The following is a 16,017-nucleotide window of genomic DNA, read 5'->3' on the forward strand; positions in this document are numbered from 1 at the left end:
ACAAAACAATGACGCGGTAGAATTTCTTTCCTGTTTCTAGGGAATACTGTCTTAGCCTGGAAGTACTGACAGCCCAAAGTAAAATGTTGTAAGATTGCTCTTCATTTTAGAGCAATTTACTTCTCTCTTCTCAGAAGGTTTAAATGTAAAGAATATGCTGGAAGAGAACCCATAGTCATTTCATTCTTTCAACAATCTTGAAATATCATTTCCTATTAGGCAGTTGTGTGAGTACTGACAGCCTTGCCCCTCTTCTGCCCTAGAGATTAATTTATTTCCTGCAGTGCTTGTTCTTCATGAAAAATCGGACTCGTCAGCCTTCCCCAATGGGAGGTCTCATCAGCAGAATGTTAATTATAAAAGTAAAATCATATACCATACTGAAAGGGAAAAAAACACTTCTCTAAGCAAACAATCTTTTTAATGTCATTTCATTTCTTCTCTTTTCTTTTCTTTTCACTCCACTCGATCCTCAATCTGTGGCTGGACAGGAACATCAATCACTGGGGAAACATTCTGCAGGATAGTGAAGTATAGAGGGAAATATGCAGGCTTTGCAATCAGGCAGACCTAAGACTGAACTCTTATTTTGAAGAGTGTCACATTTTCTTGTGATTTTGTTTCTTTATTTGTAAAATGAGAATAAAAAGCCCTGCCTCACATGAAATTGTGAGTGCGAGTGGCACAGAGTAGATGCAAAAAATTTATTATTATTGTTATCATAGACTCAATCAACAGCTTTTGGTTAGCACTGTACGGATTGCTGTGGCATCATATTAACCGCGTCTCATGTGGGTTTACCACAGAATCTATCAGAGATTTGAAGAAATATAGCTTCCAGCTGTCAGGAGTCAGGAGTGTTAGACCAGGATGGACTATTGAGCAACCTGTTTGAAGTCCTGTCTTCCTCTCCACTTCCTTTTTCTGTTCATTCCTCTCGTATAGTTTTCATAATGCTCACTAAATGCTTAGAAACCTATTATTTTTTTCACCAATAAATTCTTGAGATAACCCAAAGGCTGTTTGCTAGGAGTTTTGTATCTACCTATTAGGACTTGACACTGCACTTGAGTTATATTTTCGAAAATTATTTTCTCTGAAATATATATTGTCAATTTCTATTTGATTCAGTCTCAGAAATGAAACATTGGTGAGTTAAATTTGAGACAAAGAAGAGAATAGAATGACAGCAAAGTAGGGATGAAGTTGAGAAATACTAAATGAAAAATCAAAGTCAGTTTTTTAAACCCAAAATGATCACTATTTTGTACTATGATTATGGTTAAGAGATCTGTTTAAGTAAATTAATTTTTTCTTGTTTCCCCTGTATTTTCTTATGATTTGAGTGTGACACTAGAGAGAAAGAGCAATCAAAGCGTTAGATGATCAAGCAAAAAAAAGAGATGTCGTGGTGCAAATTCAAATACTACCTGAGACCTAAACCACAAGGTTGCTTACAAGCAGAGATGAGCTGCATGCGTGATGTGCAAATTATGATAGGTGGCATTCTTTCATAGGGCAAAATACTACTGTTCTCCAGACCAATGACAGTACCTTAACCTGTGTAGAACAGGGAACTGGGTACATATGGTGACCTCTGCCTTTGACTTTTATGGAATCATGCACAAATCATTGATTGATCCTTTTTAATGATAAATGCATTTTTTTCTTTTACAGTATTTTTTTAATAATTTTTTATTTTTTATCAACATGTAATGTATTATTAGCCCCAGGGGTACAGGTCTGTGAATCGTCAGGTTTATACAATTTACAGCATTCACCATAACACATATCTTCCCCAACATCCATAACCCCACCACCCTCTCCCCACCCGCCTCCCCCCGGCAACCCTCAGTTTGTTTTGTGAGATTAAGAGTCTCTCATGGTTTGTCTCCCTCCTGATCCCATCTTGTTTCATTTTTTCCTTCCTTACCCCCAAACCCCCCACATTGCCTCTCAACTTCCTCATATCAGGGAGATCATATGATAATTGTCTCTCTCTGATTGACTTATTTCGCTAAGCATAATACCCTCTAGTTCCATCCACGTCGCAAATGGCAAGATTTCATTTTGATAAATGCATTTCTAAACTATAGTTTACTTCTAAAAAGTAAGTTTTTGAGTTTCTCTCCAATTGCCTAATTATTTTCATAATTAACTTTCAGCTCCTTTCTCTTTACTTCTAACCTTTTTTCTTGTTGGCAGATGAGGATCTTGCTTTTATCCATTATTCCAAACCAATTCTGTTTCTCATTTTATTAAAGAAATCTGTCTTTATTCTTACCAATGAACAAAGCAAAAGAAAAAAGAACAGATGACAATAACTCTCAAAACTTATTGCAGTGATTCTCTAAGTTCTTGTGTATAAAAAAAGTCACTTAATGAGCATGTTAAAAATACATATTCTTGGAATCTGCTCTCTAGAGGAAAATGGGCAAACTAGCAGTGGGAGAGTCTGTCCCATTGCCTGTTTTTGTATGTCCATGAGATAAGAACTTTTGTTTTTTCATTTTTAAGTGTTTGAAAGATAAAAAAATATATATATTTTCTGGCACGTGAAAATTACATGAAAGTCAAATTTCATTATCTATATAAGGTTGACTTGCAACAAAAACTACACTCATTCATTTAATGTTGCCTATGGCTGCTTCTATACTGTATCAGCAGAACTGAATGATTTTGACAGAAACTGTATGTAAAGCCTAAGATATTTACTGTTGGACCCTTTAGAATAAAATTTTCCCAACCTCTGCCCTTAACAATTTGATTCAGTAGTTCCCAGGTAGAAACTAGGAATCTCTTTTGACATGTCTTTTGCAAGACTGTGAGGCAGGGAGTCTTTGGACCACACTTGGAAAAACAACGAGGTAGAAGAATTATGAAAAACTCCCTCTTCCCACTCATCACACCCACTCTCTCAGCAAATCCTATTGGTTTTATCCTCAAGCAATATCTAGAATATGATTTTTTTTTTACCATGTTTACTGTTGTCAGCCAAATCTAAGTCATCATTATTTCTTGTTTGGATTCTTGTATCACAAACTTCCTTCCTAGTCAGTCTGCTTCTGCCCTTGTCTCATACCTAATCCATTCTCAATACAGTAGCCAGAAGGAATATGTGAAATCCTTAGATCATATAACACCTTTCTACCAATCCCTCCAATGATCTCTCTACTTCTCCCCCTTTCTCACTACCTACCTACATCAGCTCCCCAGCTATTTCTCCAAAACTAGAGGTATGCTCCATCCTCAACACCTACCCAGACTGTTTTCTTCAAGTGGTGTAATCTTCCTCCAGAGAGTGACATGACTTCCAGCTTCATCTTCTGTAGGTCTTTCCTTAGCCACTGCCTTCTTAGTGATCCCTTCTACAGAGACTTTACTTAAAATTCTAACCTTCCTGTCTGGGGCTGCCTGTCTCCCATATGCCGTCCAACATACTGTACATTTTACTTCTTTGCTTTACACCTTTCCCACATGAAAGTACCATGGAGGCAGGGATTTGTAGCAATTTGCTGTATCCTCAGGTTCTAAAAGAGTATCTGCCTTGTTGTAGGTTCTTGGTAAATATTTCTTGACCAGAGAAATGAGACCCAGACTCCCATTTTGGACTTGGCAGATAATGTGTGAGAACCATCAAACATTTCTTGCATGCAGAAACAGTTGCCAAGAGTATAAATATAAGACTTGCCTCCAGAAAATGGTGTTATATGATGAGAGGAAGAATAAAGCAGATATTTCAATCTCAACCAATGACTTCAATACAAAAGATCCTAAGAAAAGGCAAGGAGAGGATTGGTACTGTTGTGAGAGTGGGTAGGTACATGGGTGCAAATCCGGTTGAAAAGGTTCAGAGGAGATTCCAGAAAACCGCATTTTGCAGCTGAGTTGCCCCCTACAAGAAATAGATGTTCTTTACTTCAGGCTCTACTGTTCATCATCAGCTGGAGCAATTTGAGGAGACTGGATCCCAAAGTTCCTGAAAAGGAAAGTGAGCAGGGTCTGACTAGCGGTGGTTCAAATTCACTCTTTAGGAAGCATTGGCTCTAGAAGAGAATGTAAAGCAATTTTAGATATACTTGAACTTGATTTTTATAAAGTAAGTGGAAACGGAGGCTTTTCTTTCACCTTAATCTTCTCGTTCAAAAAATTCATCTGATGTTACATATATAAAGCTTTATTTTGTGGATTGAATAGTAGGCTATTCTTACAAAGATGCAGATTTTAACTACCAGAGGATACTTTATAGAGAGAAAAACAAAACTAAACTGCATTGTTTATCTGTCCTTCTGTGGTTGAAGTGTTTGGCTTGATCTCAAAGGAGTGTACTCGATTCCACACCCCTCAGTTAATTTGATCATTTAAGTAAATGTGAATTCAAAAGCAATCAGTGAATATTCAACTCAATGTAAGAAACATCACCTCCATGTTAGGTTTGTCACATTTCCAAAAGGAAGAATTGATGAATGCTGAAAGAGTTGAAGCTTTTAAATCAATTTGAATTTTAAAATCTAAATTATTGTCAGGAAAATCAGCTCCTGCACGCATTGAGATTCTTACAATTTAACACAATAAAGAACTCAGTTTCTATTCAATGTAAAATTCATTCTGTCAACCTGAATGCGCCACAAGAACACAAGTGTTACTTGGGGCCTTCTTACACTGGATGGAAGATTGGGCTAGATCAGGCAAGGAAAGGCAACTTGTAAGGTCCCTTCCAAAACAAAGATTATTTAAATCCTATTTTTTTATATTGAGATAATCTGATTATTCTGATTCCCTCACCTCCCATTTTTCTGCTTAACTATGTCCTATCTTAAATCAGTTTATTGACAGGGGAGAGTGAGACTAATAACTGTCAAGATGACAGATTGAACTTTCAGACTTCAGGCTTATTATAGTTTTATGTGAATATGAGATGATAATAGCAGGTAATATTTCTGTAGCACTTTACGTTGTGCAAAGCACTTGCAGGACCATTATTTCGTTTGATATTTCCTCAACTCTGTGATTCACTTATTACTATCACAACTCATTCCCTGATAGAGAAATGAAATTCAGACATTCCACCAGACATACAGCCTGTAGGTCTTAGAATCAGGAATCAGACCTAGTTCTTCAGATTCCCTTTCTCTGTCCTACAAAATCTCGATTTTATTTGTCCTCCTCCCCTTCCTCCCCTCCCCGAAGAAAAGCAATACCGTAGGAGAAATAATGTTGTTATCCCTTTTTACAGATAAAGTCACAAAGATTGTAGGTGAAAGAAGTGGGAATTAAATCTGGGCATACTGCCTAAAAAGCCTGTGTTCTTTCATCTATAATGTGTACTTGATGGTGGGTAGTTTTATTACTGTTTGTGATATGAGGAAGACCTAAAAATCTAAAGGTAGCAGCTGGGGCTAGCAGATAATGAGAGAGAATAAAATCAAGAAGGCCATGGAATCCAGAGTTTCTCTCTTTAGGCCACTGACTACCCCCATCCCACCACGTACCCCCAACCCCAGCCGCAGTTAACACTGGGAAGTGTTGACACAAGAACATAAATTGAGATTTCCAGGGAAATTAACATGGTATGTGGAGAAGTTCCACTTCTTTCTGCTTTGACATATCTTTTCTTCTTCCCCAGTTAGTTTATGAGTTCCTCAGAGGTCACGAAGCTATATTTTGTCTTTATATTTCACACCTATAATAAAAATAGCTAACAGTTGGGAGACAGTAAACTTAGTGTTAAATGTAAAATTCTTTACATCTGTTGGTTCATTTCATCTTTGTCATAACCCTGTAAAATAGGAATTATTATCCCTTCCTCCTTCTTCATTTTAAAGATGAGGAAATGAGGTGCATAAAGGCTAGGTAACTTCTTGAAGATTATAAAGCTAGTATATAGCAGAAAAGGAAAAAAGAAGGAAGGAAGAAAGGAAGGAATGGGGGGAGAGAGGAAGGAAGGGAGGAATGAAAGAAGGGGGGTGGTGGGAGGGGAAAGGAGGGGAGAGAAAAAAAGAGAAAAAGAGAAAAAGATAGAAAGAAGGAAAAAACAAAAGGAAGAACAGAGAGACAGAGGGAGGAAAAAAGAAAGGAAGAAATGGAGGGGAAAAGAGGAAGAAAAGGAAGGAGGGAAAGAAGGGAGGAAGTCACAGGCAAATGAAAGCCCAGAGTCAAGAGCCTCAGAGTGCTCCTCTTCAGGGTCATGTGACTAACACTTAACAGATCACTAGTACAGTGGAAGTACGGGAAGGCAAGAGAGGACTGGTCTTCTGTACCTCTTGACCATTAGAGCGCATGCTGTTAGAATTTTTTTAAACCACCCATCCCCCATGTTCCACAAAGCCAAAATGGAAAGGAATGAAGTGTCTTGCTTGAACACACAGAATTCCTAACTGCAGTGTAGCTTGCTTTCCTTGAGGGTTTGATATGATGTTATTGTACGTTAATGTCAAGTCCGAATATGCTCATGAGAGGGTAAGTCACTCTGCTTATGCTTGAGACCTGTTCAGTTTAACGTTTATCATTACTCTTTTCCTCCTCTGCAGTCTTTAGAACTCCACTAGGTTTGGGCTCTATCCTGCAGGCATCATGGCACAGCCAAGGTGATGGGTCTGCAATCAGACACTTTTAGAGCACAATCAAGCTTCAGTCTCTTATTTGCTGTGTGATTGCTGGGCAGGTCTCTTCATGGCGGATTATGGCGGATTCGGTTTTTTACCTTACACTACCTGCATACTGGAGTTTTTATAAAGATTAACTAAAATGTAAAGAAAAGCACTTTGTACCCAGAGAAACACTTTGCAAATTTAAGGTATTACGTCCTACCTCATAGAAATTTCTGCCTTGAGTTTACATTTCTTCCTTGTTTAGTTTAGTTTACTTCAGTTTTGTTTTTGTGTGTTTGCCTCCTCTTAATGTGCTCCCAATTATTTTTCAAAAAAACATACATGCCTGTGAGTGTACTATAAACAGTATTTGAAAGCACATAGTTTCTTTCTTGGCTACGTCCAATACATATTTCCGATGAACCCCTCTTATTTTTCTTTATTTACAGAAATCTTCAAAAGTAAAAAACATCAAAAATAATGAGATGCCACTGAAGCCAGCTGGGCAGTGAACATAAATGTTGCAATGGAAAAGTAAGCTTAGCCTTCAGGTGAAGACAACTATTCCCCAACAGACCACAGAAGAAACTGGCCACTGCAAAGGAAAAAAACAAAAACAAAAACAAAAACAAAAAAAAACACCTCAAAAGTTGTAACAGATAATACTTAGAGAGAAACCTATGATAGGGGATTCACATAGTCTATTCTGTTGAGCCCCAATCTGTCTATATTGCTGTATTGTTACTTTTTTGCAGTTCTCATCGTCCCTTCCAGTCATGAGGTAATCGAAAATTAATTTTATCTTTCCGTTTCTGAGTAAAAACCAGTTGAAAATAGGATGAAAGCTCACCAAATATTTTCAGTTTTTCAGGATTTGTCTTGCCATTTTTCTAGAATTACCCTCATTTGTGCTAAAAATAACTTGAAAAAACAATTATATCTGAGAGTGATTTGAGATACCTAAGTCTCTTATCTGATCTCCTTGGAGCTATGAAAATTAGTTTGATTTCACATTTTCAGTTTGTTTGTAAATAAGTGTTTGAGGCTTAACAGCCAAAACTATCATGAGTCACAGGAATTCTCTATAACTTTCTCCCCTGACTCCTAACAACCAGAGTTCATAACTGCAGTATCATTGAAAATCTGATAATATGCTGTATTTTTAATGTACTGTGTACTAGATAACACTTTAGATGGATGCTTGTTAAGATTATAAGAAAACAATCTCACTTATGTATTGTTATGTGTTAAGTATAGAGGGACAATATTATTTTGCCTCTAGCAAAATGAAGAGACAGAGAAATGATCTTGTTAGTTACACAGGAATTTAATGGCAAGCTTTGGGCTTTGTTCATAGGTCATGCTCCATACAAAAACTGTTGGTTAATCCCCTATCTCATAATTATTTTATATTAGATAGAAAAATTATTCATTGGTTTAGTGCCAAAGAATTTTGGAAGGCAACAAATCATGAAACATCTTTTCAACAGGAAAAAAAACAAAAAACAAAAAAACAATGCAGTAAGAGATCTTTCACACAATGTTTATATTCTGACTATAGCTTACTTCCCCTTACCTGTTTTTCTTTTTAAGCAGAAATGAATTCTGATTTCCAATACCCTAAAGATCATTTATTGACTTGATGTGATGTTATAGTTTGTTATTTATAGCTTCTGAATTTTCTGAGATGGTTTTGCCTTTACTTATTTTGCTGGTTTGTGCCCATAAGAACAAGAACTTTTCAAAGCTTACGTCCCCACATTTGAATTCCACAGAGAATCCTTTCTCAATTGGACAATGTTGTCAAACTCCTAAAATTCATAGGCCAATTTTCTGTTTTTCAAAAAACAGTGAAGAATTAGTGGTTTTCATTTGGTATATGAGAACAATTAAATTAGTACTTTTAGTAAGTACAGTCCTTTAATAGGCAAATCAAGAGAATGCATGCCTTAGGTTTGGTCATTAACCACCTGGGTCTTTCTAGGGGACATCATCTATAAACATCTCTAACTTAATACAAATCCTTTTAGGTACTTTGCTTCCAGGGCTATTGCTATTGAAAAGTGTTAATCAATGTCAAGTTCATCTGTGGAAGATTTTGGAAGGTTGAAAATAAATTTTCTAATTTTCTTTTGTGTGTATGTGTGTGTGTGTGTGTGTGTGTGTGTGTGTGTGTGTCCTTTATCATGTTTAACTGTGGAATGACTCATCCTATAAAAACTAAGTTAAAATTCTTTAACTGGAATTGAATTCAGCTTTTCACACTAAGAAGAAGGCCTCCTGTGTTAAAGAAGCCACAAGCAGGGACCCAGAATTTGCCCTTCTGCCACAAGCAGGGACCCAGAATGCTGGACACAATGACCAAAGTTCACAGTATGGTTAGGCTGTATAGATAGCTGCCAAAACTCCCAATTATTAATATTGCCCTCCTCTTAATAGAATCAGGCAAGCAACTTTATGAAGGGGATGGAAGGGAGTGAGAAATGAACAAAGGTAAATTTTTTTTTTGAGATGTGTTTGGCTCTTATAATCAGGACTTTGATATAAAAAGTGTTTGTTTTAAGATCAAGGTCAATTAACGAGACTTCTGGATGTTTATCCAAAGGCTCAAGATACATGTACTTTTCTTTTTTTTCTTTTATAACCAACAAAAATTTATTTCTCATAGTCTCAGAACTTGAAAATCCAAAGTCCAGGGTGCCATCATGGTTGGGTTTTGGTGAGAGTCCATCCTTTTCCATGTTGCAAACTTCTCACTGTATTCTCACAGAGCAACATAGTTCTCTAGAGTCTCTTTTACAAGGGAATTAATTCCATTTATGTGAGATCCCTACCATAACCTGATCATTCCCCAAACCTCACCACCTAATGCCATCACAATGGGAGGTTAGGATTTTAACATATAAACTTGGGGGGGGGAATAAATATTCATTCAATTGCAGAAACTAATACAATATTTAAAAATGAGTAATAGTAAGTTAAGCACAGGCTCTGTATGAAAAGTCGCAGGTTTTTTTTTCTTTTCAGCATAACAGAATTCATTGTTTTTGCACCACACCCAGTGCTCCATGTACTTCCAAAGGGAAAAGGATATATGAAATTTGTGGTAATATCTCCCAAGAAGCTGGAATACTAACAACTGAATCTAATAGAATGAAAGTATAAAAATACTTCCACAATTTTACCACTTCTACTGCTTCCACTTGTACTAACCCCATAGCTGGTCTCCTATTCTTGCTGCCAATCAGTCTATTCTTAATGAAGTAGCCAGCATGATCTCATTAAAACACATATATAAAAAAAAAAGTATTATTTCACACCACATTGCTTCTCACCTCACTCAAGAGTAAAAGCCCAAATTCCTAAAATGATCTGTGAAGTCCCACATGATTCATTGCTGTCACTTCTCTGGCCTCTTCTCAGTCAATGATCTCAAGCCATGCTGGCCTCCCCACTGCTCATCCAGCACGCCATGACACTGGCTTCAAGGCCTTCGCATTTGCTTTCTCTTTGTGAGAAATGCGTTTTGCCCAGATATCCACACACCTCAGTCCCTTGGGTTCTGTACAAATGCCTGCCCAGAAGACACTTCCTCAAATTATAACCTCAACCCCACTTGGTTCTTCCTATCTCCTTCCACACTTTGTTTGACTTTCTTCCCTAAGGATTGTTCCTATCTAACATATTATATATCTTCAAATCTTTGCCAATACACGTGGGATATGATTTGTTCTATGTTCACAATATTGGTCAGGAGAAAGTGAAGAAGGGGTTCAAAGGATTCATCTCAGCTTTTTCTACTAGAATAGCTCTTGCTCCACAGACCAAGGGACCATTGCTGTGGTTCCAAGAGCCACTATGTATGTCTATTTTGATTATAACTTGAGAAATGAGGGAACGACCACTGGTAGTGTCTATGGAACCAGTAAGCTTACCGTGAAATAGATTTGGCCCAGAAGACTCCATCTATTACTTGATCTACTTTATGAAAGGATAAACTCAAGCACTCTGTGCATGGCTGTTATTCTTATTTATTTCATACTCTGTCATTAAGGTACTGAAGCCACACTAAAGAATGGGAGCTAGCTACGTACCCCTTTAGGTGACCAAAAAGATACTTGCACTGAGGGGCTCTAGCCTCTCTGGCTTCCCTATTCTGATGTGACTGACATTCTTACCACCTTCTTGTCATTTCTTAGAAGAGTACAAATGATTGGGCACATGAGATGCCGCACCTGAGTGTCTGAAGCTTCCAGAGTCATCCTTCTCACGTAGTGTTCCTATCTGCTTTTTCCCCTTTATTAAAGCTGAATAAACTTGATGCTGGGTGAACCTATGGTGTCTCATATATTTGATGGACAACTTGAAAGTGAGATTCAGTGGTGTTTTTCTTGCAAGAGTACAAAGGAAACAAAAAATATATAATAATTTTTTTTAAAGTTAGACACAACAGAAGAGAAAGTTAATGAGATGGTAGACCTTAAGTTATGCAGAATGCGTCAAAGAAGGAGAACAGAAAATATAAAAGAGATGTTAAAAGATGTTGAGATGAGTTCAAGAAGGCATTGCATTTGTGTAATTAAATTAAGAGAGTGGTACAAGGCTGACGTGAGGCAATATTCAAAGATGATATGTGAGAATTTTCTAGAATTGATAAATGATTCTAATTCTCAGATATTAAAAGTATAGCATATCTCAAGAAAGATAAAAAAGTAATTTCCCAACACATCATGTTATAGTGAAATTTGATAAGATGAGTACAAAGATAAGGCTAGGGCAATAATTGGGAAAACAGTAGACTTTTCTAAGGTCAAAACAGAAGCTAAAAGCCAGGGTTCTAGGAGAAAAACTCTCAAGAAATGTGAACCAAATTAAGTAATTTTTAAAAATAAGAATGAAGACTTTCACAGGTAATCAAAACCAGGATTTGCAGTGACTTGAATTCTCAGTACTAGACTACACAAAGGGTGTACTCTAAGAAAGAAAATAAATCCAGATATAAAGATCTGAGAATCAAGAAGGAATGGTTATGTTAAAAGAGAATTTACAGAATGGGAGAGGACTTTTTGCATATATACATTCAACATAAAAATTATATCCAGAACATAAAAATAACGCCTACAAACCATTAAGTAAAAGGCAGACAACCTAATTTTTAGAGAATTTAAAGGACTTAAGCAGGCATTTCATGTACAAGGATATCCAAATGGATAATGAGCATATGTAAATGTGCTCAAAATCATAGCAGTCTTTAGGAAAATGCAAATTAAAGCCACAATGACATGCACCATTACAAATCCACCAGATGGCTAAAATTTAAAGAAAAAAAATGAAAAGAATAAGTTTTGAAGAAAGTGTGGAGCTATCAGAACTCACACATATTGCTGGTAGGAGTTTAATGTGATACATTTACTTTGGCAAACTGCAGTATCTACTAAAAATAATCCTATACCTACCTCTGACCCAGAATTTCCACTCATAGGTGTAAATCCAACAAAACTGAATGCATTAGACTACCAATAAGACATGTACACAGATGTTTGTATCAGCCTTACTCATAACAGGTCCAAAATGGGAATAATCCATGCCCATGAGCTGTAGTCCAGACAAATCCTGGAAAATGAGGCAGCAACAATTTGAGTGCTATGAGACACACAACAATGTGAATATATTTCAAAGCCACAGTGTTGAATAGTAGAAGTCATATATGCTGGGGGCACCTGGGTGGCTCAGTCAGTTAGGTGTCCGACTCTAGATCTCGGCTCAGGTCATGTCTTCAAGGTTGTGAGATCAAGCCCTGCACTGGGCACATTGGGCTCTGTGTTGGGCATGGAGCCTGCTTAAGATTCTCTCTCTCTGCCTCTCCTTCTGCTCTTCCTCCACCCTCTAAAAATATTATATGCTCTCTGACTCCATTTATATTAATTTTAAGAACAGGCAATATCACTTTATATTAATAGAAGGAAGTATACTGTTTGCAGCATTGGGGTTGGTATGACCAGGAAGAGATACAATAGAGTTTTCTGGGGGCACAGGAAATGTTAATATATCTTAATCTCTGTTCTGGTTACATGAGCATACACATAGATATGAAGTCATTGAGCTTTAAATGTAATCAGTTGTTTGCCTTGTTCCATGCATATGATAAAGCAAGAGAATGATCAGAATAAGTTTCAGAACAGTACTTACCCCTACGGTGAAATTTGAGGAGGGGTTGGGATGGGAACCTAAGGGACTTCGAGTATATCGGTAATGTTTTATTTCTTATGTTTTATTTCTTATGCTTGTGTGTATGTTTTTTATTCTTGTATGTATTTATATTATATGTATATTATATCATGTTATGTTTAGGTTTTTGTATATATGAAATATTTCATAATAAATATAAGAAAAATGATATAAGTAAAACACTGCTATTTGATGTGGCTAACAGAGGAAGTAGATATTCAGCAAACCTCCTTCAAAGTGCACATTATAATCCCCTGCAAGCACTTTATTTTATTGTATGTAATGTTAGGCACATACTTTTCCTCTGCCTTTGCTCTACTACTCTGTTAGTAGGCATATACTTTTATCTTGCTGGAATGCATTTTTCCCTTGGGATAATCTCATAAATATTTTCATATATTTATCCCACATACTAATAAAAGATAAGAAACACATTTTCTTCAGCATGTTTCTTAAGATGCCCCCAAATCTTTTTGTTAAAAATAAATGCCTTCTACAATGTATGCCAAATTCTTATCTTATACAGTATTCAAGAGTAAAAGCTAAACTCTTTAGTCAGTGTTATCGAAGTATTTAACAAATAATGGTATTTATACATTTTTAGACATACCCCTGATATTTAATTGAATTCTTTTTATTTCTTTTTGTACAATATGAGGAAACCTCAAGCTTGGGCTGTGTATTTACAATGAATATTAAGATATGCAAAGAATTCTTATTTCTAAGTTAGAGGTTGATAGTGAAATAGTGGCAAAACTGTTTTAAGTGGTCATATCCTTGACTAGACTCATAGTATGCCATTGGGGGAGAATGGCCAAATCTTTTCTCATCTCTCATTACATGGAAATAATTCCCTGATAATAATTTCATCTGGATTACTGGTTCATATATTTAAAGTATTAAAAAGTAAAAACTATCCTACATTTTTTTTCTCATTTAGATCCTAAAAGTCTAAAATATTAATTCACTTTATCAGAGTCTGTTATAAATATGTTTCATTTATGAGAGAGAGAATTAGACCATATATTTTGTTTTATGTTACTTTTGGTGATTTTTGTCATTGTAGAATGTTTGGAGTAACTGAGTTATTTTATTTTGATATATGTATGAAAAGATGTACTCAAAATACTACTACATCCTATTCTCACAACAAAGTATAGGGAAGGGAAATTTTGAACATGGGTTTAGAAAGTCTTGGAACAACTTGATAACCCAGGACTAATGACCCACAAGCCATGGAAATTAAAGGTGAAGTTAGACTTCAAATAAATCTATATATACAGGACTGTTAAAGTGGGGAATAAATAAAATTGCTAACAAGGTGCTTTCAAATTCCATATGGATACTAATACTGGGAATTTGGGCATAGGAAACTGGAATTTGTGGGGATCTGGGGAATTCTCCAAATCACAAGTTTTTCTTATATTTTAAAATGACAATTTATCCGTATGCCTGAAAATAATAGTAAATGCCCATAATAATAAATAGGAAATCATTTTGTGTGACAGAATTTTAGTTTCAAAGGTTTTTAGTTAGAAAATAAAGAGATGATAATAAATGCATGATTTATTATTCTTAAGAGACAATTTATTGTGATAAAATGTAAAAATGTTTACTTGAAATAGATATTTGATTATTAGAAAAAAATTAAAGAAGGGAACATTAATGAAATAATTTTTAAATAAAAATCATTAAAATTAAATGATAATAAAACAATTATTTATTGTTTAACATTAATTACTCTTAAAATCAAATTTTACAACACAAAAAGCAGCAATTGTCCTCATCCATAATCTTGGTCGTTGTTCTGAGACAAATATTCCAGGCATAGAAAATGTTGCTTTAATGTTGGATGAATTATTAAGATGAATTTTTAGGGTACATGTTGTTTCCTATACACTCATTTCAATAGTGAAAATATTTTGTCACCTTGATTTTGATATTGCTTAGGCTGTATTAGATTTAGATCAGTTTCTGATTTCATGTTGGGGTATTCAACAACATTCCTGTCTTCTTTTTGCACTTCTTCTGTTAAAGCAGCTACAAAGAACTATAGCTTAGAGCAAATATTTAATCACTGGAAATGCCAAGCAACATTACTAAGATACTGTAACATTCCAACCTCTGGGTGAGGTTAACAGTACTCCACAGAATCATATGCCAAAACTGACAACTAGCAGTTTTAATGCTTCTGAAACTTGATATTTTTTAACTTATTCATCAATGTATATAAAGTGAACTATGCATGTAAACTTGTTAATTTTAATTTTGTTTGCAAGAATACCTCACCATTAACCACAATCAGGGCCACAAACACCCAATTACCATCTGGCAACAGCAACAAGAAAGCATGAATGATTAGATTTGGCCCCTTGTCTCCTACCTGCTCCTGTTCTGATTCATAGATATGTCCGCCTTAAAGTTTGACTCAGTGATGTCAAAACATAGGCTTAAACATAAATTATGAGGAGCAAAGGAGAAGGCCTATGTTTCCTCCTGATTTCTGCAAGTATAAAACTTACCGATACTTATTTTAAAATACTATTTCAAATGTCTTGCTCAGTAAATTCATCTTAGGATACCAACCATTTATGTCATTTCTGGAGAGTACATTTAAACCAATATTTTAGTAAAATTTTTAATTTTATTTTAAATTGAATAGTATGGCCAGAATTATAATCTATATTTTAAATTATCCTAATTTATTTTCTCTAAAGTAATTGGAAACTTCCCCACTGGAAAAAAGGAAGCTCAGTTTTTATTTTTAAGTGTTTCTGTGACCAGTTAGGTTCCTATTCTAACAGCTGGCAGCTCTATTAATTACGTTTAATGATAAAATTACACTGATCTATTTAGTCATTCAATTAAGATAAAAAGCTTAATAATCTTTCAGATTTCATTAACTACTTTTAATGATAAAATTATATAGATCTAGTAGCCACATAATTAAGGTAAAAAGTCTAAAAATCTTACAGATTTCATTACTTATTTTTAGAAATTTTCTGGATAGTAAGAATGGCATGGAACTTTAAATATATTGTATCAATAATTAATTAATTCTTGTCTTATAATACAAAAGATCAGAAAAAATTCTTGGAAAAATGTTAAACCAAATATATTTTATTTTATGTATAGTATCATTATTTTTAATGTCCAGCATTTATAATACGAGGGCCAGAGCTTTCTCCCCAACTCAAGT

At 35.3% G+C, this 16,017-nt stretch overlaps 1 protein-coding gene across 1 annotated transcript in view; it reads left to right on the plus strand.

Annotated features, from left to right (window-relative positions):
* The window catches only part of THEMIS (thymocyte selection associated), a 194,597-nt gene extending 185,877 nt beyond the window's left edge, over positions 1-8,720 (plus strand). The window contains exon 6 of the mRNA XM_080807157.1: positions 7,040-8,720. Coding sequence (XP_080663283.1) covers positions 7,040-7,071 — 32 coding nt within the window. The 3' untranslated portion in view covers positions 7,072-8,720. The remainder of the gene's footprint in view (positions 1-7,039) is intronic.
* The last annotated feature ends 7,297 nt before the right edge of the window (positions 8,721-16,017 follow it).

The sequence above is a fragment of the Martes martes genome (assembly GCF_963455335.1).
Source record: "Martes martes genome assembly, chromosome: 6".
NCBI classification, from domain to species: Eukaryota; Metazoa; Chordata; class Mammalia; order Carnivora; family Mustelidae; genus Martes; species Martes martes.